Source organism: Melampsora larici-populina (assembly GCF_000204055.1).
Source record: "Melampsora larici-populina 98AG31 unplaced genomic scaffold MELLAscaffold_15, whole genome shotgun sequence".
Classification (NCBI taxonomy): Eukaryota; Fungi; Basidiomycota; class Pucciniomycetes; order Pucciniales; family Melampsoraceae; genus Melampsora; species Melampsora laricis-populina.
The window spans coordinates 1,319,856-1,346,320 of record NW_006768779.1 but is presented as its reverse complement, the minus strand read 5'-3'; the positions used below and the strand labels follow the sequence as shown (position 1 = coordinate 1,346,320).

The following is a 26,465-nucleotide window of genomic DNA, read 5'->3' as shown; positions in this document are numbered from 1 at the left end:
AAGATAACCAAAGCGTTGCGGTTTTCTTCCATCTCGACCTGCTTCGGGACTAGTTCAGTGGCCTCGTCTTTTGACTTGTCTAAGTTGAGAAGTTGTCCTAGGTTCCTTGTCCAGGGTACTAGAGCGTGAGCAAGATAGTTTCTAGTTTTTCCTTAGTCAGTATGAGTAAGTCGGTGAAATTCAGGACATCTTGAATTGGTCCTTTGTGCTTTGTCGATTTCAGGTTGAGTTCGTGTCGAATGAATATTGCCGAGGGGTGATCGTCCGGAGCCGACAGTCTTTTCATTAGGAAGCCGTGATGACGTCTTGTGGCTATCATCGTGAAAGGTGTAATGTACGCGTCGTGGTTGAGAAGGTCCGTAGATGTGCCCTTGAAGGCTCCTAGAATCACCCGGAAAGCCGTGTTCTGGAGTTGCAAGAGTATCTTTCCCGCTTTGATGTGTGTCCTATTCGTTAGCCACACTATACTACCATAGAGTATTCTTGGTAGTAGGATTGAGAGGGTCAGCTTCTTAATCTCGCCCGGTGAGAGTCCAGAATAGCATTTGTTGAGCCTTTGTAATTGGTGAATCGTGAATACTCCCACTTTTTTAATGTGGTTAAGGTGATCGTTGAAGAGTAGTTTCATATCAAACCAGATACCCAGCCACTTCACTTTTTGCTCCGGTTGTAGTTGCACCTCCCCGAACTTGAAGCCTGGTAGGTCTTTGACTCGTTTGTTGGTAAAGTGGATCAGTTGTGCTTTTTTCTTATCGAAAATCGCTCCATGAGTGTTGGCCCACCTCAATGATTCTGAAGCTCGTTGTTGAAGTTCTGTCATGTTGGTCTCCAGTGATTTGGAAGCAACTACATGGACCACATCGTCAATGAAGCCGATCGAGAGCGCTCGTGACGATGGTTTGAGTATCCCTTGGCCTAGGAGGCTTGAGTTATAGATTATGTAGAGAATGACTGACAAAGGGGATCCCTGGGGTAGCCCGTTTTCAATATTGAACTTATCCGACAGGAAATCTTGTAGGCGTAAGTTGGTGGATCTTTCTGATAGGAATCCTTGAGTCAACCGGACAAGGTACTCGGGGCAGTTTAGTGTTTTGAGGGTATGGATGAGCCTTTCCCTATGAACCGATGGGTAAGCAGATTTCACGTCAAGGAAGAGGGCAGTGACAAACTCGTTGTTCCTCCACTTTTCTTTTATCCACGAGGTGAGGACCAGTAATGCGTCGTCCGTGGATCTTTGGCGTCTTCCTCCCATATGTCCAATTGCCAATTTGTTCCTAGTTTCTGCCCAGTAGGTGATTCTACTAGTAATTACCTTCTCAAGAATTTTCCCGAGGCAGCTCAGTAGAGCTATTGGTCTGTAAGCATTAGGTTCTGAGTAGGAATCCTTTCCGTTTTTCCTGATGATTATCGTCACAGCTGTTCTCCAAGGATTTGGGAAGTAGCCTAGTCCAAAACATGCATTGAAAATACGGCAGAGTTCGTCGATGATAGCTGGTAAAGCGGCCTTTATGAGCTCGTTTGAAATCTGATCGCCCCCGTTTGCCTTTTGATTTGGGAGGGCCTCGATAATTCTTGTGAGTTCGTCCTGAGTGAGTTCTGGGAAGGCGAGATGGTTGGCCGGATAGTTAACCCTGGCCGGAGGGATATCTGAAAGGTCCGCTTCGATGTGGGCTACTGAAGTGCCATAGTACAGGAGCTGAGACTGTTCTTCTTTACTCGTGGCTATGGTTCCGTCAGGTTTCTTCAGGGGGGCTATGTCGCCTGTGGACTTAGCCTTCACATAACGAAAAGCTTTGAACGAATCGTTTCCTGAGCAGTTTGCTAGGAACGTTTTCCAGTGGAGGATTTTGACTTTCAATACTTGTTCTCGGAAGAAGCTTTGCCAATCCTCGTAGCACTTGTGGGCTTCCGGTAGGTGGGTTTTCAGCCACCACTTTCGGGCACGGTTCCGGTTTTTGAGGATCGGGTTCAAGATGTCTTTGTCCCACCAACTTTTATATTTGCTGATCCTGGTTTTGACCTTTTTGCCTTGTTTTTGGGCCGATTCAAGTAAGATGGTCGATAAGGTGGCGATTGCTGTATCGATGTCACTAGAGGTGCGGTAAGCTGACGATTGGTGCGTTAGTTGCATTGTTATCGTGCTACATAGGAGAGAAGGATCAATGTTAGTCATGTTTAAAGAAATATGTGAAGTCGTTGGGGGGATCAGGCCAAGGTCTAAGACGGTTTCAATAGGGAAATGATCTGAGGCTAGAGTGTTGGTTAGTACTTTACAGCTTAACACCTGTTTCGTGAGGTTCCAGCTAGCCCAAACAAGGTCAATGGTGGTAGCTTGTGTTCCTTTGGAGAAACAAGTCGGCACACCTCTTGGAGACACTAGTTTAAAGCCTTTGGAGCTCAGAAGGTGTATTAACTTCCTGGCCTGGGTGTCGTTTGAGGTGTATTGTGGTGGGTTCCATGAGGGGTGGTGTAAATTCGAGTCGGTCATGATGATGGTTGGTAGTTGTCTTCTGTGGTTTTTGTTCAACCAATGTTCTAGTGTTAAGAGGCCTCTGAGCGAGCCCGGGGGGTTGTACCAAGAAATTATTCGAACTTTGGTTTGGGTTGAGGACGGTTCTTTGATGTCAATGCCCAGGACTATGTCTGATAGGCTGGGAAGGACCGATATTTGGGCTGTAGGAATTAATTTAGAAATGTAAATGCATAATCTCGGTCTGTCAGACCAGCCTGTGGGGTGATAGTCATAGGCTGAATAGCAGTTCCAGGCTTCGTGGTGTGGAAAAGATAAAGAGTGATTGTTGAACCAAGGTTCTTGGAGGGATAAAATGGAGTATTGCGTGTGAGTGAGGGCTTCGTGTGTGTGTTGCATAGAGTTGTGACAATTAAAGTGAAGGAAAGAAATTTCGTTGAGGGAAAAAGGGGGGTCCGATAGTGAGCTACAAAGATCTAGTTGGTCGTCTTCGTTCAGGGAGCATTGAGGAGAAGTTGGTCTGTTGGATGCTTGTTGATCGTACCTATAACTCATTGTCGTTTAGTTGTTGTGGGGTGATTTTGTGTTGTGTATTGCGAAGTGGGCAGGTTAAGCTTTTGGGAGAGTGGTTATATTTGGGGGTGAATTGGTCGATCTTTTCGTTTGTTTTCTTGCTGTCAAAATCAAGACATCTGGCGCATACTTGTTCCAAGTCGTTGTTTGCACAGTCTCGTGTGCTATGTGCATCACCACATTTGGCGCAGCTCGGTTGGTTGTTGCAAGAGGTGTGGGTGTGGTATAGGTCTAGGCAGTTAAAGCACATCGTCGGTCCTTGCTCATAGTGTTTGCTTCTGATTCTGTGACAGTCGACGTAAAGGCCGCCTCCTTTCTCGATTTTATGGGCGAGTTCTTTGTCTAGTAAGTTCAGTACAATAGTGCCTTGTTTCTTCTTAGTGTCCACCGGGTTATTGATCCATCTAACTGAGTGGATGGCTTCAAGAGGGATGTCGTTTTCTAAGCTGAGTCTTTTCGGAAAGTTTTCATCATTCACATCCACATCTGCAGGTACAAAGTTGAATAGAACTGGATAGCGAGTTTGAGTCGTCTCGAAGTCCTTGTGAGCCATCTTTGTCCAGATGTGTTTGTTTTCTAAGAGCCAGTTCTTCATGAGTCTGTTGTCCATATTCATGAGCACATCACCTGATTTGAGGACTTCTGCACAACGGATTTTAACTGGGGAGTCGTTGACCTTGGCGTCTAGAGATGTGAGTGCTGAGTTAATGCTTCGTACGATTTCCGAGCTCTTCATACCTTTGAAGGGTTCCAATCCGGGGGTTTTGTGTCTGATTAGGGTGGCCGCTTTGAATTTGTTGATGTCCGCGTTTTTAGGAGGTGGTTTTGGGGCAGTCACTATTTGATGTTTCGGGTAGGGGTTAGTCCAGGCTCTCGTTTTACTAGTTGGTTGGCGGTCCGTCAACGTGGCAGGGTTTGTTTGGGGGAGGATGATCGGGTTTGAGGCAGCTGGCACGATCTTGTTTCTCTTGGCCTCCAGTCTGTCGATTTTATCATTAAGTTTTTGAATTGTCTCCATGAACATTGATAACATTTGGATGACCGTCTTTAGTAGGGCGTCATTAGATCCTGAGTTGTTGTTTGCTAGGGAGGTGAGAACGTCCTCCATCGCTGTTGGGTCCACAGGGCTTCGATTCGGTCGGGGGTTTTTCGGGTGAGGTGATGGATTATCCTTGTCGATGCCCGGTGGGCGTTTCGACGGCATTATGAGAGGGGTTTTGAAGTGATGATAGAAAATAAAGAAGTTTTTTCCACACTAGGGCTGTGGCCCGGGCCCGACCATCACCCATTGCCCCTGCCAAGCCTCTGGGCTCGACTTCTGGCCCTGCCCTGAGTGAGCCGAGCTGTTTTTGGAAGCCATCGGGTCACATCAGGTCCGGGTCTGGTCGCGAGGCTGGCCCTGAGCTCGCAGGTCCGGGCCTCAGCCCTACACCACACCCCAGATATGTAACCACTTCAACACACAAAATTGAAAGATAAGAAATGGAAAACATATAAACACACACATAGCAAAATATTCAAAATGAAATTTGAAAAAATAAATATATCACAAGGCATAGAAACAAAAGTAATGAAATGAAATCATTCTAAGCTGACATTCGTCTTTCTTAACACACAAAGTTGTGGTCCAAGAGCTTTTGTTAAAATGTCTGCCTTTTGATGCTAGCACGTTTGAGACATTGTTTTTCATTTTGATATTCAAGCTGGTGAACTGTCTACAAAAAGATTCCCATTTATTGGAAAGAGTGTTTTTTCTTATGTGAGACCTTAACATCCAAGATATTACTTTCATTTGATAGCTGAATTAAGCATGCCAACTTTCAGACTCCAAGCAAGTGATTCTGTGGTAAAGGCTGAGTAACTGATGAGTTTAATGGTTGGAGCAAATCAGCTTTCTGCAATCAAAGCAAAACAGACTGTGTGGACACCAACTGCTTCTCCCATTTTGAGATTTCCATTTATGTATTGAACATCACTTTTGGCAGATCTTTCCACTCTCTCCAACAGCTCTTCTTTACAACTGCACCTCCAAACCTCACCCAATTTACCTCCTTTCCCCACATATTGGTTTTCCAGACAGAAATGGTCCAACTATTCATCTTGTCAAAAGCATACTTGGGTATCCAACAGGTGGCTTCCTGAGCATTTACATTCCATTGAATGTGCTCATACATGTACACCCCAATCCCTGACTGCACCCAACTTTCCATCCAGATCTTTCAAAGCATCAACAAGCATGAATCTGAATTTTCTAAGAGACTGTCTAAATGTCTTTTCATTGTACAAAACTAGCATTGAATGTGGCACTGCAGCATCTCATACCTCCACACCAGGTAACTCAATGGTCTACTGTACCTCTACCAAAGAACCATCATTAGACACAACAAGTCTAACCAATAAGATCAAGTACCATAATCTGATGAGGGTCAAAAACTTCAGAAGCCATGGTATTGTGCAAACGGTTTGTGCTGGGTGTATAGTGGGTGAAAGCAAGAATCAATTGATTGTGATTTATAAAAAGGATTGCCCACATAGCTAAAAGCACTCATATGGCAGAGTGACATATATTTGAGGTACTCTTGTTGAGGTCTATTTGAAATTATCCTTAGCAGACCACATCTTGAAGTTATTGTTTTCTTAGGATTGATGAATCTGAATTTTTGTTGTTGCAATTACAAAATACCTGGTCTGTGGTTTTGTGCTTCTTCCTTTCACCCACAATACTGTGTCAATGTCCTTTAGGTTAAGGATCTGTTTTATAGTATATCAATGGAAAATCATAAAGTTAGTCATATCACAATTGATCAAACTGACCACTTGTGGCAGAGGGCAGCCAGTGGTGGTGATGTTGCCCAACAAGATGGAGGATCAATCAGAGTCAAAATCCAGTGAGCTGGGTATCCCAAATCAGACACATGATTTAACAAACAAAGGAATGTGGTCAGATTGAGGGGGAAAAGACAATACACATGTCTTCATTCTTTGAATGTGGGTAAGGAAGGCAGATTTTGAGTGAATGGGTGTAGCACCAGTTTATAAAGTCTGTCTGTGGCATATACCGCTCAAAGGTCTAGGGTTCCTGTTGAATCTGCTCCCAGATCAAGTACTCCAATGTAGTCATCAGACACTGGCCCTTCTGGGTAGTTGGGGTCAATGGTTCCATCTGAAAGTGGGACCTGACCAATTTACAATTGTGCATGGCAAGATACTCAGAGTAATTTTGTGAGATGTTGTCAATTTCTTAGGGTTTTTGGAGGATGCATGAAGTGATTCCTGTTTGTTTGGGGACCAGGAAGGCACATTGGAAGGATGTGAAAGGACCACTGATGTGGTAACTAGTGATAATTTCAATTAGAAGGCTTGCTCTCATATATAGTGAAAGATGAAATCCATACCCTGGTCCTGGATTGCAGAATATGACTCATGGGAATGACATAATACTTATGTGGCCACTTTGACAATAAGAACCAATCATTGCATTCAGTCTCAGTGCAGTAGTTAAGAGTTTGATTTTGCATCTCTTCAGTTGCACCCTTATTCATTTGCACAAAGACTGACAACAACTCAAGTAATTTGTTCTGTGAAAACCAACCTATCAAGGTTCTGTTGCAGTCTGAGATGGTCTTGGACTCAATGACCTTTGGAATTGACTTTAATTTGAAACTTGTGTGCTGAATTTGCAGGGATGATCTTTACATATTGTGCCAAGACTTATTTATTTGGTTTTGATATCAGGTCAACCAACAGCTATTGCTCTGCAAATCAGCAGTACCTTACCATTTCCTAGTTCATCTGGAAAAATTGTTGACCTAAAGACTCTGCGGAGGCTGGCACCAATGTTGAAATCTGTTTGAATGCATAGTCAGGAACTTTGTAGGACAGACTTCCTTTTTCATGTTTGTGACAGCACTGATCTGTCAGCTTCTTTGAGGATGATGAATCAATAGTTGGATATTTAGCAAGCATAAGCTGCTAACAGAAAGAGGCTGTTTTCAGTTTAGAAAATCTTTGAAAGACTTGTTTATTGAAAAAGGGTGGAACTGGATCAAAGCACATTATATTTTTACAATGTAAAATATAGGCCCAAAGAAGTTGCTGGAGTTGAATGATTTCTTGACACACCCAAAACACAGTTAAATATGATTCAAATGTCTTGTGCACATTGACATGCCAAATGACATCAAGACCTAGTTGTGGAATGAACATGGTTATCAAAACTGAAAGAGTATCAAAGAAACTGGTGGAGACTAGATGGAAGGTTCAGAAGCAAAACATCCCTCACAAGTAAGAACAAACAGATTCTTTAATAACTACTATGGGAAGATCATAAGAATTGTAAAAAAATGATACTCATAAGGCTCCTCTGGCATTGGGCAAGATGTCTCAGGCTCACCAATATAACAGACCTTAATGCAAGCTCTTTTAAATCATCACAAGAGGTTTCTCAAGTGAATAACTAATAGGGGTGCTCAGTTCAATCAATTCTGCAGCTTGAACTGTAAAAACTCCTGATTTCATAAATTTTTGCCTAAATCTTAAGGAGTTTGGGATGCCTTTAACAACATCCAAAGTTTTATAAGCAGCAAGTTTACATCAATTTACAGCAATGAGAAAACTCAAACAACTATAAACAAAGAGACAAGCAATGTGAGGTGAAAAAGCAAAGAGAAGTGTCAAGACTGATGTAATAAGTAGCAAACACAAAAGAAAACAAATTATGGATTTATGGTTTCTCAAGAAGCAGTTTATTGCTGTTGACCATTGCTGACCATCTTGTTTTACAAAACAGGAAGGTTTTTTGTTGTACTTTACCATCAAAGCTTCCCCCTTTTTTGCAAGAAAAGACCGTGAAATTTTTGACCTGCGCCCCCTGAATGCAAGCCTAGGGATACAGATGATTGTCCCCTGATAGCTGAATTGCCAATGGCAACTTTTGAACATCCAAGCAAGTGATTGCAAAATAAAGTTCTAGAAAAGGATATCAATTGTTTGTTGATTGTACAAGATCAATTTCTGTGATTAAACCTGATGAAACTGAGAAAAAAGTGAGTGTACTGTACCTGCTACATTTTTGTGATAAATTGAATCTACATCGTGATCAGTGAATCTTCCCATTCTCCCCAACACTTTGTTTTAACAACTGACTTTCCCAACTTCACTCCCTTACCCTCCTGCTCCCATGAATCAGTTCTCCATACAGAAACGACCCATTCTTTCATCTCTTCAAAGGCATCTTTTGATATCCAAAATGTAGCTTCCTCGGCTTTAAAACTCCATCGGAATGTGCTCATACAACGTACACAATCTTTGAGGGCTTTTGACTTGGAATTATTATCGTTTATATCATTGATAAGAATTGATCGTAATTTTTTAGGCAACTCTCCGAATTTCTGTTCATTGTGGAATACTAGCATCGAGTGTGGGGCTCGAGCATCCCAGATCTTCAAGCCAGGAAACTTAACGGTGTACTGCATAATATCATCTACACGAGGAACGGCGGAAGGGACGACAATTCCGACGGGTAAGATCGAGCGCCATAGTCCGATCAGGGTTGCAAACTCCATGAGCCATGGTTTTGTGCAGAAAGATTGTGTCGGGTGCGCTGTGTCGACGTCTCCTGTTGTGAGGACCTGTCATCTCATAGAAAATCAGTAAACAATCAAAAGGGGATTCAGATCATATATCCAATCAAACTGACCACTCGCGATGGTGGACGGGCATTGGTGGTGATCACGCCCGACAAGATTGAGTCGATCAAATTTGAAATCCAGTGAGCTGGGTATCCCAATCCAGACACATGCTCCAGTAAGCGAATAAACGCGGTCATATTGAGAGGAGCAAAGACAATGGTTGGGTTAGACGAGGATCGGCACACCGTATAGGAAGGCGGTGAAAGGACCACCCACGTAATCACTATTGATGATATCAGTTAGATTACTTGGGTGGTAAAGGATGAAATGAGATATAGACTTACGGGACATTGCTCATGTGGATCATGTGATATTTATGCGGCCACTTTGAGGACAACAAGAAATCATTAGATTTGGTTTCCGTGGGTCGGTCAAGGATTTGGTATTGTATTCGTTCGAGGCGATCGGCCATCTCTCCAACGCAAACCTCTACCATCATGCAGTCGCGAAGACTAGCAATAGCTCCTCCCATTGTCATAAAATAATTTTCTGCAACCATGATGAGAGTCTCTAGTCCGAGTACTGCTGGTGCCTGCGCAGTGTCTTTCATAAGGCTCCCGAGGACTTGAAAGGGTGAAATACCCAAGTCTGGGCGCGGTTGACATCCAGGCTTGGTGTTTTCGCTCTCAAACACAACGTCGACCAGGGTGATGTTGGGTTTCCAAGTTTTGTCAATGTGCGAAGATAAACGCTCCTGGGCACCTTTGACCTTCTTTCGATAGGCCTCGATGATTGCCACTACCTGGGGATCGTGTTGGGCTAGCAAATCATCGTCAGGTAAGACGATTGCCATGTCTTTGAAGGCACGTTGATCGAACTTGAGGTGGGAAAATGATAATTGTGATTCTAGGTCCATGCCTCCGGACATGCTCATTACGCCCATCCTTGTTTGGAGGTAACCTTCTTGTGTGGCCTCGCGAAAGATTTTAGTTGAATAGCACTCAGTTGGCCCTCGTTTCCAAGCTTCAAGACTAGGTCGGACAGCAGCCTGGGCCGCGGGAGGAATGTGAACCCAAGATATCGGTTGCTTAGAGTTGTCAAAGGCATCCAGGAGTCGCTGAATGATTCCTCGAATTCGGTTCCAAGCATAAGCAGGCATAACTGAAGCCATATAAAAATATGATATTGTATCGAGTGTCTCGATGATAGTGTAGGGATTTCCGTTGTCGGGCCTGAGCTTCTCCTCATCAGGCATTGACATGATCAGAGAGATATCATCCAAGAGGGCAAACAAGATCAAGTCTCGTGCGATTATAGCTTGGCTGACATCCAGAATAGTCATATGAAGCTTCTGATCAGCCTTGCGAGAGTTGTAAGGCTTCATAGGGTCCGGACTATATTCTAGTATGGTTTGCAGCATGTTACGAGCATCGCCTACCCCGCAGAACATAAACGACACAACTTTGGCGTCCTTTGTGGTTCTTTCAAGAGCTGGTCGGTACAGCGACTCTGGATCATCGTGGCCAATAGGGTAGTAAGCCCTGTCGTTAGTCAAGCTAGGCCTATATCTCGGCAAGTACAAAGTGGTATCCCGAAGTGATTGTTTTGGAATAGAGTCGTCAGGTTCGGATTGGTATCGTTTGGCCTTCGTTAAACGAGTAAGCAGCTTTTGCTTTCGAGGATCGTCATCAGGTTCTTCTGCCAAGAGAGCTAGAGCATCGGTACTAAATTGTACGCTTTTCTCATAATCTCCTGTCTCAAAAGTGACCGCAGAAAGGTTCGATAGGGGTGCCGGGTCCGATGGGGTCAGTGCTGCAGCTACTTTGTAGGCTTTAATGGCTATCAACCAGTTTATGCATAATCAGTGCTCTGCCATAAGGAGATGAGAAAAGGGTCGACGAGATCGCGTGGAAAGATTATGAATCTTACCATTACTAAATTGGTAAGCTTTATAGAAAGCATTCCCCCTCAGACGAGCATCTTGGCCACGTTCAACGTTGGATGACATTTTGAATTTTAAAGAGGTCAAATCCGAGTAAAATCACGTAAATGAGGTGAGAAGTGACTCGAGTAAAATGTTTCAAGGTCAACAAGGGTAAACACTGGTAAACAAAATCTAAACAAAGTCCCTCTCGGCGAACAAGCCTGCGAGAGAGGAAACAGAATGATGAAACCCCAATGTGTTTGAACTAAATATCATCAAGCTCGTCTTCCTACTATGTACACCCTAGCTCGTGTGTAACTTCGCACTCTCTCATCTCGATTTGAGGTGTCAACAGCAGGTCAACAGCTGTCAAGTAGAATGTGAGGATAAAAATGTGAAGGATGCCAGTTGATTCCCAGGATCTCCAATGAATTCTGCTGAGCTCGTTGGTCTTTCAGGGTCTTGTTGATTCTGACCAACAGCCACCAAGTCTATGTGACTGAAAGGTTTCATCCTCGTAGCATTTTAAAGAAAGGGTCACGAATTGATTCAACGATTTCATAGCTTCAATCAATATCATTTCTCTAGACTTTCAAGTTGAGCAGCCAAAACCAAGGCTTGATGACCAGTGACCATTACTCTGTGATGTACATTTTGACCTTGTCGACTAAATCACTTGAGATTTCAATCATCATTAGAATCTTCAACTCAGTGATCAATGTATGGAGATCACTCCATTCTTTGTCATGGATAGAAATGTGATAGTTTTTCTTTTCAAAGAAACATAAACCAGAACATATATACATTGCATTTTATTTACTTTCGAAAACTTAAGTTGAAAGTCAATACCAACGCGACAGTGAAAATGGATTATAAATTGTTACCAAAAAAGGTCAAGTGAAAGACTTTGTATAGATGAGGACATAACAAACGATGGTATCCTATTTCTGCAATACCAAACTAAAGATCAGATCAATCAAAAATGCAGTGAAGAACATAAAAAATTGTTTACCTGGAGCAACGATTCCCTAATCATGAACACGTAGCAGAAGATGGTCTTCGAGTGAGAAGTGATACAAGACTCATATAAGTCATTGCATCCCGGGCTTCTTGCACATTGTCTGGAACCTTGCCAGGTTCTTAGAAGAAAAAAGGCCTTTTTTCAGATATGTATGGCTTCCATTCCATTGATCCTGTTAGGTGTAATAAACACATTTCCTATGACACAGGACAATTGATAATCAGCTTGACTCTGAGACATGAGGGTGATTAGAAACAAAGATTGATTAGATTATTTGCCATTGATACCCTTTGACATCTTTTTGACAGCAAAAAATGATATGATCGTGTATCATGATATATTATGATTTCTTTCGCCATTGGTCCGAACAGACAGATCGAACACCTGACTGAAAAAAGGTCGTATGTTCCGATGGTTCGTAGCCGGAGGCCGGACATGAGCGGTTCAATCAGCAACAAATCTAACAATTGAGTGTTGTGCTTGTTTGGTGGACCATGTTCCGAACATGATTGGAAAAGGATTGGTGAGAAGTTGGATTAATGAAGTTATGATTGAGTTTCCTCTGTTTGATTATAGGATGCAAAGGTTTCGATGACCGAATGACGTTGGAATCGGTTGAGCCGATGACAGAGAAGTGGTGATTGGGTATGGTGATGAAATGCAGCAGCAGTGATTTGTTGTGACTTGTACGAAACAAAGTCGGAATTGTTCTTCAGGCTGGAGTTAATAAAGGGGACCGGACCCTACCTCGGGGCTGACTGAGTTTTGACAAGAGTCGGTCTGGCAATTCCTGATTGGAAATTCGAGTTGAACCGTTTACGTTTACCTGCTCTTGACCAATTCATCTCATTCATCCTCATCATCATCATCCTCATCATCATCATCATCATCCTCATAGATATCTATTTAGAAATTCAAAAATAACCAAAGATGAGCTGCTATCCAGTCAAAAATTATAATCCAAACCCTGATCATCACCATCAACAACAAGGACAAGCTGGACGTACTACTTTACCATCAGCTCATCACTCTGATCAACATTCTCACTTTCATCCTAATCCTTCAAATCAATCGAATCTAAATCATCAACAAAACAATCATCATCCTAATCACTCTTATATCAACTATCCACCTTCACCTCCTCCTCAATCTTATTCAAATCATTCAATCTCTTACGATCAAAATCAATCGAACGCATATACTCAGCCTTCATCTAATACCATCACTACTTATTCACATCCACATCAAGTACCAGTACCACCCCTGCCACCCCGAATACCTCGCCATCGAACTCAGCAACAACAACATCCTCATCATTTACCTGATCTCAACACTCGTAATACATCTACTCCTCCTCATCACGATGAGAACTTATGTCCACCGCTCGCACCCTCAACTCAATCGGTCATCGTGCCAAGTCCTGATCTCGAAAAACTCCGCAGACTAAAGTCAGAAATCGAATCTGGCCTTCATCCTGTATACAAGCCGATCCCTCTCAATCCTTATAATCATCATGATCCTAACTCTGACCCTCAGAGACCTATCGAACTCCAACACAGCCACAATCATCAAGATCGACCTGAGATCGACTCTGGTAATATCATTGATAACCAGGTACCTTCTCGGATTCACGAGACCCAATCACATCCTGATCATCAACTAAGCTCAAAGAACGCACTTGTAAGCGCTTCTCTATGCTTACCTTTCTCTCTCTTTCATTCTCGTTTTAAACCGATCTTCAGAAGAGATGGTTTACCATGCCCATTCCCTAGCTCGATAGTGCCTCTCTATCTGAGCGTCTGAAGAAGACCGACCCCTTTAACAGGCTTTCGACCATGTGGATGTCTCACCTCGCTTGTTACTTCTTTTCTTCATCAGAACCATCCACACGTGGAAAACGGTCAAGTTGGCGGATTGAGGACCAATGCATCAGCTTATCAGCCTAACGGTGTACTACCTCCTCCTCCTCCACCGCCTCTGCCACCGCCAGCAAATTCGAGGATAGACTTGGAAGAAGGAGAGCACATTGCCTTGAGCCGAAACCGTGCTCCTTCAGTAGACTCGATCAGAAGTCATCGCGCACGTTCCTTGGAACGCGAGAGACGTGAAGCGAATTACCGATCGCACTGGCCTCGTCGGCGTACTCGATCACCATCATCAGCCAACGGTAGTACAAATGGTGGAGGTCGACCTCCGATACTACCTCGTGGGGCGCCTAGACGAAGTAGTGAGCGGAGCGGCAGGTTTCCTGATATCGATGATCGACGGGATCGGGAGAGAGAACGCGAGAGGGATAGAGAACGTTGGGAGGGTCCTGATCGACGGGAGATGGATAGAAGAGATCTTGAACGAAGAGACCTCGAGCGACGTGAGATTGACCGCAGGGAATTAGAGCGACGTGACATTGATCGTGATCGAAGGGATGAACGCTGGCGAGGAATCACCAGCCGGGAACATTATGGACATCCTGATCATGCGCGCCTCAGATCGGACCGAGATCAACCTCGACGCTCGATAGACGAGCGCGTTGTCGATGGCAGTGGTCGAACGAGTGATTGGCGCCGAACCTCATTGCGCGACCAACGAGACGAACACGATCGCCGAAAACCACGCTCCTCCATCCGCTCTTGTACAAGCCCTCCTCCACGTTCAGCGCCGCCACTCTCCACCACCCGGGACCATCAAGATCAGCTACGGCGTGACTCCCGATGGCCTGCCTCCCCACCACCTCATGATCGTGATCATCGAAAACCACTTTCTCCATCATCCCATGATCGAAGAATCGCATCGTCTTCGACCGCCACATTGACACGCGGAGCACATGATGCGCCGCCACCAAAGGACCGACTTCAAAAGAAAGAACGCGATACCCAAGTCACTGCATCTGAAGATGAATACGACCCAGAAGCCGAACAGAGACGATATGAAGCGGAAATGGCAAGATATCAAGTGGAATTAGAGATTTATGAGCGAAAGATGGCTGAACGAGCACTAGCTCTTGCGGCTCAAGAGGATGAACGACGTAAGCGTCAAACCTTGGATGAACAATTGCAACAACGAATGACGATGGAGAGCGTTGAGACTGGGCAAAGTGTTCCAACTGCGGCTGTGGATGAGGTGCCTCCAGCAACAAAATCGCGTCCCATGACGACTCTCGTGATTGATGATGGACCGATGGGAGATGAGGTATTAGAAGTCGAAACGGAGACTGCAGCAGCAGCAGCAGTCCTTTTAGGTTTAGGAATGATGAGGCCTAATAAGCCTGCGTGCCAGGTGATTGACGAGATCTTAACTGCCTCTGTTCAGAATCCAGCTCCTGTAGTTGCACCGCCAGCACCAGAACCAGAACCAACTACTACTGTTCCTACTACAGCACCTGCTACTCGAGCCATAGATCCTGTACTTCAACCTGACTTGAGTTCGATCAGTTTCAAAAAGATGTCAAAACAACGTTTAGTAGCACAAGATGAACACAAAGTTTCTAAACCGATCAAAAGTCATGTACCACATCGTTCACCACCACCACCACCATCTATTGTAGCTATTCGAAGAATGTCACCTGGAGGAAGAAAGAGAAGAATTCCTTGATCATATTTCAAAATCCCACCAAACAAAGATAGGGTTTGTTTTGTTTTGTTAAACAAATCTACAAATATAACTTACAAAGTGTTTACAATAAAGGCAATTCATGTTTTTATCTTTCGTTATTGTTGATGTGTGATTAAGTAATCCTAAAAAAGTTTTTTTTTCTATCATACGTTTTGGTTTTTTCTTTTGCTTTTTCTTCGTATATTCTTGAACATTTTTTTTTGGAATCAAATCAAATCAAAACAACAACAATAAAATGATTTCATATAATTTTATTCTTGGTATTTGTGTGCTTGAATGGTTTATAACTATATCCAAAAGAAATGATGAAAAGCTTGATAGATTTTAGGATGGTTTGTGTGTTTGTGTTTGTTGGATCTTGCAGTTACGTAGTTTATAGACTGGTGTTTGGTGTTTGATGTTTGAGATTGATTGTGGTGGTAAATTATTTGGATTAGAAGATCTTGTGAGAGTATTATTTGATTTGGTAATATGAATGATAAAACCTAACACTACCAGCATTAAGTGATTTTACCTTGGAAAGAATGATCATATTGAGACTGAGAGCAACAAATGATTGAAAATGTGTCGAATCAGCATTAAATCAGCAATTTTGATAGCAAGGCTCAGTATACTTCAGAAGTTTGTCAGGAACTCTTGAGCATCCAGAATACTTCACACACTTGAATCAAAGTTGATTCTACTTTGTATGGTCTTGCTCAAGGTCCAGGTGTAATTTAAAAGGCAAATGGTGTAATTCTTCACTCTTTCAGTTGGGTTTGTGGTTTGATGAACTCACAGATCCAAACCCATTGAAGGAAAGTAGACAAAAAAATGTGTTGATGTTGTATTGAATTGACCTTTTGGTATATATCACCCTTTTAGGTATGCAGTTATGTGTCTGCAGCCCTCATTTTGCAAACACACCTATGATTGACTTTACCCCTATGTAGACTATCTTGACTGTTCATTCAGACCGTCTCATGAATTGGTATATACTTTGACACTATCAAGAATTGGTATTTGATCTCATTATGATACTCCTGCTAAACTCTCTAGCTTGGTATTTACCATATCAAGTGGAGATTAGGGGGGCTCAAGTCAAAATATCTTACTACTTTTATTGTAAATTTTTCTAAGCAGCAACTTTACGCAAATTTGCGTAAATCTGCTGCTCAGAAGGAGATCCGAAAGAAATTTCTACGGTCCTTTTTTACAAATTGGGAAAAGTTTTTACAGCACGGTACCGTAAAAAACTTTCCCCAAACTTAACAAAGTCCCTTGCCAAAGGCCCGAGCCCCAGCAAGGGACTTACCCCATAAACTGGAATCCTGGCGTGAGAAGTGAGCTGTATTTGCTCCAAATTCTCTACATCTGTTTGTTTTTTTTCTCTCTCAACAAACATGTCTTGCAACAAAGAAAGAAGAAAATGGCAAGGGACCATTACATATCTACCAATTGCAAACTCCTTTCTATCTTTCTGGGAAGTTATCTTTTGGAGTAGTTGAAGATCAATTATTTTGACCGCTTTCTGAGAAATACAGGCTTTGAGCCGGCTTGCCGCTGCTGAAAATTGAGAACAGACCCATTTTTGATTCCCCAGTAGCCCAAGTTCCAGACCAGATTTGGGGAAGCTTGCAATTGGCTCATATGTAATGAATATTTGCCATCATCCTTTTATTTACCTCCGAGACCTGTTTATTTAGGAACAAATCAAAGAATTCAAAGTAGCGTTTTTTGAGCCAATACAGGCTACTTCTCACGCCAGGATTCCAGTTTATGGGGTAAGTCCCTCGCTGGGGCTTGGGCCTTTGGCGAGGGACTGACTTTGTTAAGTTTGAACTTTCCCCAATTTTTTAAGAAAAGGCCGCAAAATTTTTGACTTGAGCCCCCCTATTATCTGTTTTTGTTATATGCTTGTTTCATTGTCTCAGACTCCATTTAGCTAAGAAAAACCCAAAAGAATAAATCAAAAGATATAAAAAAATCATTGAACCCAAGAAACACACTTTTACACTCTTGTCTATTTAATCCTAGGTACATCTATATACTTTATCATAATAAAAACATATTTCTAATAGAATAATAGATTTCTTGTCTGGATTAAATTCATTTAGGAAATTAGTTTGTTTTACTTTATCCGCAATAAACATTTCCAGGACATAAGGCTGCAGATCCATCTAGAAATTTAAAATTTGAAAGGAATGAACAGAGATTGATGATGTCAGTTCTTTTAATCTTGCAAATCAGAAGTTTTTTAATTGGTACTCAACACTTTGAACCATCAATCCCAATAACCGCGAATAATGCATTAACAACTCCACCCAATCCTTCCCCTGACATCAGTCCAGCTGCCAAAGAGTATGCATAAACTACGATAGGAAATTTGTCAAGTCGGTTCTCGAAACTCTAAGACCGGAGAATATAATGAGAAATGACACTCACGTTCATATGTCCGACTTGATTTTCGCTGCCATACAAACGTTAACATGGAAGCGATAGCCATAGCACTTGCATAACCCGTAAAGTTGACAATAAAACCCAATCCAACTGCATTCATATTGGGAACCCACTTCTGGGCCGAAGGTCTCAAAAGCTTATACTTTCCTATGGTGACGAGCATTCCAAGTATGGAAAAGCAGATGGCAAAAATCCATGATGAGCGAGGGATAGGTAATGATCCGCGCGAAGTCACTGCGATCGCAACTGCCCGCCATGCGCCAACTGAAGGAGCTCCGAATTCGCAAGTTTTGGCGTTGAGGTCAATGATACACGGGTACGCCTGGGAGTAAGATATCAAGGGTCAGTATTCCTTCAAAGATGATTTTTGAACAGAACTGGACAATGAGTTGACCACATACCTGCGAGAAGAGAACAAAGAGGGTGGGTGCGAGAACGATAGAGAAGAAGGCGCCTATGAATTGAGAGTAGAATTGTGAAGATGGACTGGCACCGAGAAGATGCCCGGTACGCAAGTCGCCAACCATGTCTGTTGTCTGGTTTGCTGCTGCACCAGCCAACATTCCTTTGGGATTATCGAAAAGGTGGTTAATGTTGTTTCTATAGATTGTGATGAAAATAACGCGCAACAAGGTACTTACCCGATAAAAGGTTGACAGTAAGTGCATCAGTTGCATGTGCGTAACTCCTTGTTGCACCACCGATCAAGAGTTGTGAAGCTTTTGCGCAAGTACTATGTTCAGAAAGGCAAAATTAGAATCGGGAAAGATCCTTTCAGCAAAGACTTCAGTTTCATACCTGATTGGATTGATATCTGTGTCCCCGGAAGACTGAACGCCAATGAAGGAGAAAAGGAATCCAAGAACAATGGCGAGGATTGTGACCCCAAGTTTCACATGGAACTGGACGTTATAAAGCAAGATCAGTTATCAGGATATAAAGTGATGACGTGATGATCTCATGGTAGGCAGTTTGACTTACTTGAAGCTTCATGACGACACATGTAAGGATAACTGATGCCACTAAAAGTGATGCCCAAGCCCATACGGGTACAAGTTGACCCTCAGCCGGATCAGGAATGTCGTCCTCGTTTTTCTCATCGACTTTTTTCTCGCGGCGTGCGACTACCCGATAAAGCTCTGATACCAAACCTGAGAGACCACCAATCATCTTTCGTCCATTCATACCAAGCTCCGTGAAAGATGCAACAATCATGAGCATGACTCCAGGCCAAAGAAGCCAATATCTTGGGGAAGGATGTTCAGCCGTTGTAAAAGCCGCGCTCATAGCCTGATAAGAGATTAGTCCTTCGGCCTCTCTAGGAAGTCCAAATGCTACGCCTCGCGCAACTAGCACTGGGCCGATTATTCCCCAAGCCAAGACAGTTCCAAGATAAAACGAAAGAGAAGCGTTGAGTCCAGAGAGAATTCCACAACCCAAAAAGGCCGGAGTGAATTCGAAAAACTGGCAATCATCATGTTATGTCAATAATGTGATATATATTCATGATATCGCGGAGGTTAAAAAGATGTGACATACCCAAGTCCAGTTGTCGGCGGCAATTGCTCCCTTAGCGCCTGCCCGTGTTATATATTAACATAATGGTTGTATAAGCATGAAAAACTATAGGCAGCAGAGCGCAGATGATAGCTAACCAAGCTTGTACAGCCACCATCCCCAATGCCAGTCCCAAACAATTCCTGGAATGTATTGGCTGACTACACGGAGTGAGATCGAACTGAGAAATGCGAGCCCAAGGCAGATAGCTTGCTTTTTGCCAGCTGCTTCACCCTCAGGTCCTGAATGAAGACCGTGAATGGCGAGAGCGGTAGCAGTCGGTGTAGGAAAGACAAGCTTCTGTCGAAGGATATAACTACGCAACAAAGTTCAAAAGGACAGGCTTTCAGATATCACAGTGGATGTAACGGTCTCGACACGATGAAAATGACTCACTGCTTGCGCATTGGAATTGCAAATGCCATTCCGAAGAATGCACCCGCCATGGTGAAGAGTATCAATTTGCCCAAGTCATCTATAAGATTCAATCACGGACTCGTCAACTTTGATCCTCTCCATCTGATAGCCGGATGTTCAATTCAAAGTCTTACCTTTGGGGTTTGGAGAGAGAAGACCGAGCTGATACATCGCAGGTACACCTGAGACAAATAATATTCCAAGTCCTCCGCTTGCTGTTGCCGCCGTCTGAACGGTACAGTTTTCACGTGGCCCAAAATAACCCCCAAGGATAGGGATCGACAGACGAGAAAGAGGCTTGAGAAGTGCATATCCGAACAATGCACCGAATAACGAAGCTCCGAAAGTAAACCTGGTCGTGATATGAATGAGGGCTAGTGTTAATTACTGGATTCAAGGAGAGGTACATGCGCACTTACCCGGTCTTTAAGCCCAAGTACATATTACTTGCTTGGACGACGGAACCTAAGAGACATCCAACTGCTACCGCCCGAAAGGTGAATTGTTGAGTTTCTTCCGGTAATCCAGCGATCTGATCGGGAACAGGTGCGTGCAATATTGTCAGCCATTATTCACACCAAGAGCACAGATGACCAAGAGGGCGCATAGGTCACGCTACATACCAGAGGGATTGGTTCCCCACTTTTGACATCGTAGGGCGGAGGTGAAAGAGTATAAGAAGAGTGAATTGGTTCTCCAGAAGCGGGAGAGGTGAGACGGGGAGAATAATCCTTCTCATCAATCAAATCGGTTGACGTAGGATCGTCCAACCTTTTGATTTCTTCGATAGAGGGAGGCATGATGAAGAGTTGAGATAGCAGCCAACACAGAGGCTTGGAGTTTGCGAGTAGGAAGTTCGATAATTGCTAAAAGGATGTAAAGAAACAACCTCAGGATTTGGCTTGCACTTTATTTGGACCACAATTTCTCCTTACCCCCAATCAAGAACTCAGACGTTACAAAGTTCTATGAGATATATTCGTAGACCCGTTGTCTGATCAGGTCTGATCCCTCGAGATGCGCGGCACAGCAGTGGATTTGCCCTGTTTGGTTGGTTGATTCTACGCCCCTCCTTGCTTGTTTTCAAGGTGAACTCCGTAGAATGATTGGTATATTCGGATCGTGCTCCTAAACAGGGGTTGACACACGATTGGCGATTGGGCGGAACAGCAAGGATCCACAATGAGGGAAGATAGGCTTCAAATAAGGTGACAAATGGGCCGGAGAGATAAACAGTCGCAGGCTTCAGGGTGCTTATACACAAAGACTGAGCGGACTGAAGCTGTGGGGGTGTACCTCGAATTGTGGGGATATATACCGGATGCGAGCAGATACGAGCTACTTGTCAAAGGATCCTCGCCCAAGCGAAAGACTAGCACCAAAGTGAGCTGAGCTGGAGAATTTAGAGCGATACAGAAGAAAGACGAAAACGTCGAGTCGGCGCTGTTCTAGGCAGGTGGTTTATCCAAGAGAATCAATAGCCGAATGAGGACAAGGATGGAAAGCCGTGTGAAGATTCATGTACTGTGAGGAGCTTCCTGTTGTGGGATAGATAAACCCGAAAGGCAGAAGCAGCTTCAGAGTCAAGAAAGTCTCTGCGAATTCATCACCTCAAGTATGCGTCTCAAACGTGTCGCTGGTGCTGTTTGAGATATCGGCTGGTGCCGGACTTGGCTTGATTGTGTCCTTTGGGGAGTATGTATGTAAGTATGCACAAAGCACGCCATGTGCAAGAGCAGTGTGTGTTTTGAGCAGTTGAATGGCGTGTCTAGTGGGCATTGCCGGTGATATGAAAGGCTATGAAGGGTTGCTCTCTTGCGAGGAAATACGGAAAGGTGGACCTGACAAATGTTGCGGAACACCACATGCCGCTTGCCTCGAAGTAATACCGTATTGAACATAATTAACGTATCTTTAAAAGATAGCCTTTGAGGTGGGTTAATGGACAAATCAGATTATTGGGATTCCTCATCCAGTTTGAATAGTATTGTTTTAAAAATTTAAATAATCTCAGATCGAGATTTGAAGTTTGAAACATGTGAAGGTTTTGAACCTCACATGGCCCTGGCTTCAACATATTGTAGTCGTTGATTGCGTTCACCTCGATCAGATCAGTTACAAGACCTATCCCACATCGAATAAATTGCCACACCGCCGTACGAGCACAGATTGAAGAAAGCTTAAAACAAACCACATCTTTACAGCCACGTACCATTCGGCCCATGTCCGATACCCAGATCAATTACTGGACCCTGCTTGTTTGTCGGTCGAAGTGCCGGAGCATAGTATATAGAGCCTGGACATTGGACATGCACATTGAAAGGCAGCTTGTCAGCACCGTGTTCTGTCCGCGACGGAAGGCGACGGGAGCATCATAACGGCTCTGTCAACGCGTGCCGTTCAAGATCGATGTGATATTGTGACAAGATGTCGAACCACTTTGCAAAGAAGACATTGTTTACCTGCCTCATGGTTCAGTGGTATGTTTGTTGCATACGACCCTGTCTAGGTCCACGACACTCCACTGAGGGCACACACTCGCATTCTAGAGATCTTATCTTGCGCAATGGACTTGGGCACATGGTCATAAAACAACGGTGCCGAATCATTTAGGAGCATACCGCCACTTGTCTGACTTACGCTGACTTACTTCAGGTAGTCCCTGAGGCTGGACTCCACCTGCGCTGAAAATTTTCATCGATAATTCCATAGGACTCAGGAGGCCGATTCCTGACCCTCTCAAGTTCTCGACAAATGTCGAAATACCAAAGTTTGATAGAATGAATTGATCAAGGCCATCGAAAAAGTGTTCACTCGTAAGCATATGAGAGAAACACGCTCATGTACCTACGTAGGCCATACCCGTTGACAGTCAGCAGAGAAATACCGGTGCGAAATCTTATCCCTCTCCCTTGGCTGATCTTGAATCTTAAGTCTGGACGCGCTCAGCAAACTGCAATAATGCGCCTTGTTCCTGGAGGGCTTCCGACTGACCAACCAAAACAGTCCCGCTCCATCTCAAAGATGATCCCTTGCGTAGATCTAACATGCTTCTACATCATCTCCTGGGGATTCACCTATGATGCTAAGTGACATTTGATATGCCACTGGCGGTTTCGATTGGTGAGCCCAATTGCAGTAGGGTCACCAGAGGATTGATACCTGCACCAATCGAAGGGATGTTCAATGGGACCCCAAGCCTAAGGTATGAAGGACTTTGAAAGGACTGACTGGCTGAGGAATAAATTGAGAAGGAGGACATGGAGCTCAGTCAATATGGTCTTCACTGATTCACTATCAAATTGAGAAGGCTTTCATCTATAATAAGTAGCTGAGTATATCTAGCTAAAACCTGCATATGATACATGCAATGTGCGCCAAAATGATTTTTTCTCATTGCAAGGTTTTCGTGTCAGTGAATGGGCATAGTTCTCATACTCTCACCTTCTCTTGCTGTAATGGACACAGAGTGCGACCCATAGACTTTGAACAGCGCTTCAGGCCAACTGAGATCTTCTTGCACCTATTGGTACACTGTCCAGGTTTACGAGCGCTATTTTTGGTTGGCGCGTCATCATTGGTATACTCTACTGGGTATTTCTATGCTTCAAAAAATATATATAAGTGGTTGAACACGCTTGCTGTGTGCGATGAATGTGTCCTATGACTGTGCAGCACTAGCATTCTGTCGAATCAGATTTAGTGCACTACCAGCTACAATGAACTTGATAGTTTGCTCGCTCAGACCATGAACGGTTTCAATCTCAAGAACTCGCCCATCAGGCTTATGAACCAGCAGCTTCACTTGTTTATCCAATCCACCCCTCAGTACAGCGTCCAAGCCAGCCGTGGTTGCTTGATCTCCAGCACTTATAAGAGGATAATCAGCGTCAGGATTCTTCAAGACTAAACCGACGATTCCCTGCTTGGTGAGGTTAGCTAGGTGAATACGTGCAAAAGATTTTGCAACGATGAGTTTGGCGCCTAAGAATCGAGGCTGCATGCTAGCGTGTTCACGCGCAGAGCCTTCTCCGTAATTGGACTGAAAAACTCAACAAGATCATCATCTCAGTTTCTGAACTCAGATACTTTTTAAACACCTTGTAAATCCACTCACGTCTGTCACGATCATCCATCCCTGGCCCTTGGCTTTCCACCGCTTGGCAACATTTGGGATAGTGTCTTCTGTTTCTCCGTCGAGCGCAGTGTTGACTTTACCTGTTTCGTCATTAGTGGCGCCAATCAATGTGTTTTCACTGTGATCAATCAAATAAGCTTCATCAAAAAAAGTCACAGTATAGAATGGGGAGCTGTACTATTTCTAACCTGATGTTGCTGAGATGACCCTTGAATTTAAGCCACTTTCCGGCAGCGGAAATTTCGTCAGTTGTGCACTTGCCACGGATCCGTAAAAGACATCGGAGGCCTTCGAACTCTAAAGGCTTGGTAGCGTCGGGCCAATGTGGCTCAAAAGGCTGTAGAAGTTCAAGACGAGTGGATTGTGGGTCAATTTTGATCTCTGTGGTCGGATCTGGTGTTGGATCTGGTGTTGGGATGTAGCTGATATCTCCGTTTTCGAACCCGCTGACCGGGAGACGTTCGCCCACGGGCGGATCGAGTTTGAATGGGTTGCCTTCCGAGTCCTCTAAGGTGTCTGTGATCGGATTGAACGAAAGCTTGCCTGAAAGCGCCTGTTGATTGAGTCAGATCGACGAAACGATATTTTGACATCATCACTAGCCATGCTAATGCTTACCATAGCAGTAACGATCTCCGGGGAAGCCAGAAAGTTCATTGTTTTTCTGTTTCCATCATTCCTTGCTCGGAAGTTTCGGTTGAAAGAGGTTAAAATAGCTGTCGATCACTGGTACATCAGTTCATTACGTCACAGTGGGAATTTTAGGCAACAAAGCGTACCATTTTCCTTTCCTGATTCTTCTGTGCGGTCCCATTGGCCAATGCAGGGTCCACACGCATTGGCCAACACAAGGCCGCCGACGGACTCCAGGGTACCTTTGATTCCATCTCTGGCAATCGTGGCATTGATCAATTCAGATCCGGGTGTGACCATGAATGGTGTCTTGGCCCGTATACCTTTGGCTATTGCTTGTCGAGCGATACTCGCCACTCTAGACATATCCTCATAACTACCTTGAGATTCGTCTGTGTTAGCACAGGCAAAATTTACGATTGATGGAGAATAAGTACGACGTACTATTTGTGCAACTTCCAATTAAACTTGCGCTAACTCGGTCTTCCCAGCCGTTTTCCTCTATAAACGACTTGAATTTGCTCAGCGGGGTGGCTAGATCTGGAGTATGAGGGCCATTGATATGTGGCTCCAGTGACGAGAGGTCGATGGAAAGGTGCTGATCGTAATGGCAGTTGGGATCGGCTGAGAGGAATCCGTGAGCTTGTGCTTCGTCAGCTGCCTCAGCAACTGGGGCACGATTGGTAGCTTTGAGATAAGTCCGCATCTGTGAGGTGTAGGGGAATAATGATGTCGTGGCACCCATCTCAGCGCCCATGTTACAAATCGTGGCTCTGGATAAACGGAAGGTAAGATGTCAAAACGAGGTTCCGCGTGAGTGAAAGACATGAGTCTCCCGAACCACTCACAAGCCAGTAGCGGATTGATGATCAACACCCTCGCCATAGTACTCAATCACAAAGCCGGTACCACCTCGCACAGTAAGCTTGCCGAGAATATGGAGGATCAGGTCCTTTGGGCTTGTCCACGGGTTCATCTTGCCTTTTAATTCAACCCCGATGATCTTGGGTAGTTTAGTCTCCCAGGGTGTGTTTGTCATCGCATCCACTGCATCTGCTCCACCAACCCCGATCGCAACCGCGCCTAGTCCACCAGCATTAGGTGTGTGTGAGTCGGTACCCAGCATAAACAGACCAGGAGCAGCATAGTCTACATGATTGAAAAAAGTATATCATGTCAGATGATTCTATAGAGAAGGCTTCCCAGCTAACAAGACTGACTTTCGAGAACAATTTGGTGAATGATTCCACTCCCAGGTCTCCAAAACTCAAGACCGTATTTTCTTGCCGCACTTTCGAGAAAATCAAAAACCTCTTTGGATGAATTGATACCGCGTGCAAGATCTGCGTTGGCCCCCTCAGCGGCCGAAATCAGGTGATCACAGTGAATTGAAGCTGGAACAGCACTCGAGTTCATCCCACATGTCGCAAACTGAAGCAGTGCCATCTGAGCGGAGGCATCTGGATTAGCGGGATAACTTAAATTAGCCAGATAAGTCGATAATCTTCTTGTCTAATCGAGCATATCACTCTTGCTTGTCCGCACCTTGCATGGCCACCCGGTCCGGCTTCAATTTGACAAAAGATTCCCCACGACGAAGACTTTGTGAAGAGATTGTGGCAGGATCAAGATGACTGAAGAAGATTTTCTCGGTGAGGGTAAGCTGACCACGCTGAGTCTTCGGAAGTACATCGCTGACTCGCTGTAGTTGTTTGATCAAATGCGAATAAGGTGGAGTTATAGATGGATAATTTTTTGAGACTGTTGCGTATGTCCTGCTTGTTCGCCACATTTTGTAAATCGATTTCTAGCTCCAAGAATTTCCTGAGTATCTCTTCTTGCGTATTTTTCAATAAAATGAGATGGTTGCTCGCCGTGAGCCTGATGGCATCCCAATGTGTAGGGGAAATCAGTTGAAGGTCTTGTTGCGAATACTAAAATTTATCCGCCTGTGTCAATCAAAGATGTGTCGGAGGTTACACACCGCTATAAGAATAGAATTTCAGTATATGCTTATATCACTCTCACGTGACTTCGTGCAAAAGTCACACATT

At 44.0% G+C, this 26,465-nt stretch overlaps 7 protein-coding genes across 7 annotated transcripts in view; 2 read left to right on the top strand and 5 right to left on the bottom strand.

The window, feature by feature from the left end:
- Window positions 1–5,253, bottom strand: part of MELLADRAFT_105950 (uncharacterized protein) — a gene marked incomplete at both ends in the record, with an annotated part of 11,083 nt that extends 5,830 nt beyond the window's left edge. The window contains one exon of the mRNA XM_007409226.1: window positions 5,092–5,253. Coding sequence (XP_007409288.1) covers window positions 5,092–5,253 — 162 coding nt within the window. The remainder of the gene's footprint in view (window positions 1–5,091) is intronic.
- A 2,877-nt stretch (window positions 5,254–8,130) lies between these two features.
- MELLADRAFT_85814 (uncharacterized protein) lies at window positions 8,131–10,681 on the bottom strand (the record flags this gene model as incomplete). Its single annotated transcript, XM_007409225.1, has 5 exons — window positions 8,131–8,673; window positions 8,742–8,818; window positions 8,919–8,956; window positions 9,018–10,512; window positions 10,603–10,681. The coding sequence occupies 5 exons, from the start codon at window positions 10,679–10,681 to the stop codon at window positions 8,131–8,133; spliced, it is 2,232 nt and encodes a 743-aa protein (XP_007409287.1).
- A 1,056-nt stretch (window positions 10,682–11,737) lies between these two features.
- MELLADRAFT_85813 (uncharacterized protein) lies at window positions 11,738–12,055 on the bottom strand (the record flags this gene model as incomplete). Its single annotated transcript, XM_007409224.1, has 2 exons — window positions 11,738–11,815; window positions 11,906–12,055. 2 exons carry the CDS (start codon window positions 12,053–12,055, stop codon window positions 11,738–11,740), a joined length of 228 nt encoding a protein of 75 aa, XP_007409286.1.
- A 2,768-nt stretch (window positions 12,056–14,823) lies between these two features.
- Window positions 14,824–15,563, top strand: MELLADRAFT_71729 (uncharacterized protein; the record flags this gene model as incomplete). The annotated part of the gene is made up of 1 exon (XM_007409274.1): window positions 14,824–15,563. One exon carries the CDS (start codon window positions 14,862–14,864, stop codon window positions 15,204–15,206), a length of 345 nt encoding a protein of 114 aa, XP_007409336.1.
- A 1,551-nt stretch (window positions 15,564–17,114) lies between these two features.
- Window positions 17,115–20,440, bottom strand: MELLADRAFT_77624 (putative oligopeptide transporter; the record flags this gene model as incomplete). Its single annotated transcript, XM_007409223.1, has 13 exons — window positions 17,115–17,386; window positions 17,480–17,578; window positions 17,652–17,988; window positions 18,068–18,231; window positions 18,308–18,399; window positions 18,465–18,568; window positions 18,648–19,130; window positions 19,206–19,243; window positions 19,322–19,539; window positions 19,620–19,698; window positions 19,775–19,992; window positions 20,060–20,172; window positions 20,264–20,440. The coding sequence occupies 13 exons, from the start codon at window positions 20,438–20,440 to the stop codon at window positions 17,343–17,345; spliced, it is 2,166 nt and encodes a 721-aa protein (XP_007409285.1).
- Window positions 20,441–20,855: 415 nt separating this feature from the next.
- Window positions 20,856–21,537, top strand: MELLADRAFT_105946 (uncharacterized protein; the record flags this gene model as incomplete). The annotated part of the gene is made up of 3 exons (XM_007409275.1): window positions 20,856–21,023; window positions 21,193–21,343; window positions 21,413–21,537. 3 exons carry the CDS (start codon window positions 20,856–20,858, stop codon window positions 21,535–21,537), a joined length of 444 nt encoding a protein of 147 aa, XP_007409337.1.
- A 1,764-nt stretch (window positions 21,538–23,301) lies between these two features.
- On the bottom strand, window positions 23,302–26,203 carry MELLADRAFT_35544 (uncharacterized protein; the record flags this gene model as incomplete). Its single annotated transcript, XM_007409222.1, has 9 exons — window positions 23,302–23,682; window positions 23,758–23,896; window positions 23,967–24,331; window positions 24,397–24,494; window positions 24,558–24,791; window positions 24,856–25,184; window positions 25,260–25,560; window positions 25,632–25,871; window positions 25,957–26,203. The coding sequence occupies 9 exons, from the start codon at window positions 26,201–26,203 to the stop codon at window positions 23,302–23,304; spliced, it is 2,334 nt and encodes a 777-aa protein (XP_007409284.1).
- Window positions 26,204–26,465: the final 262 nt, after the last annotated feature.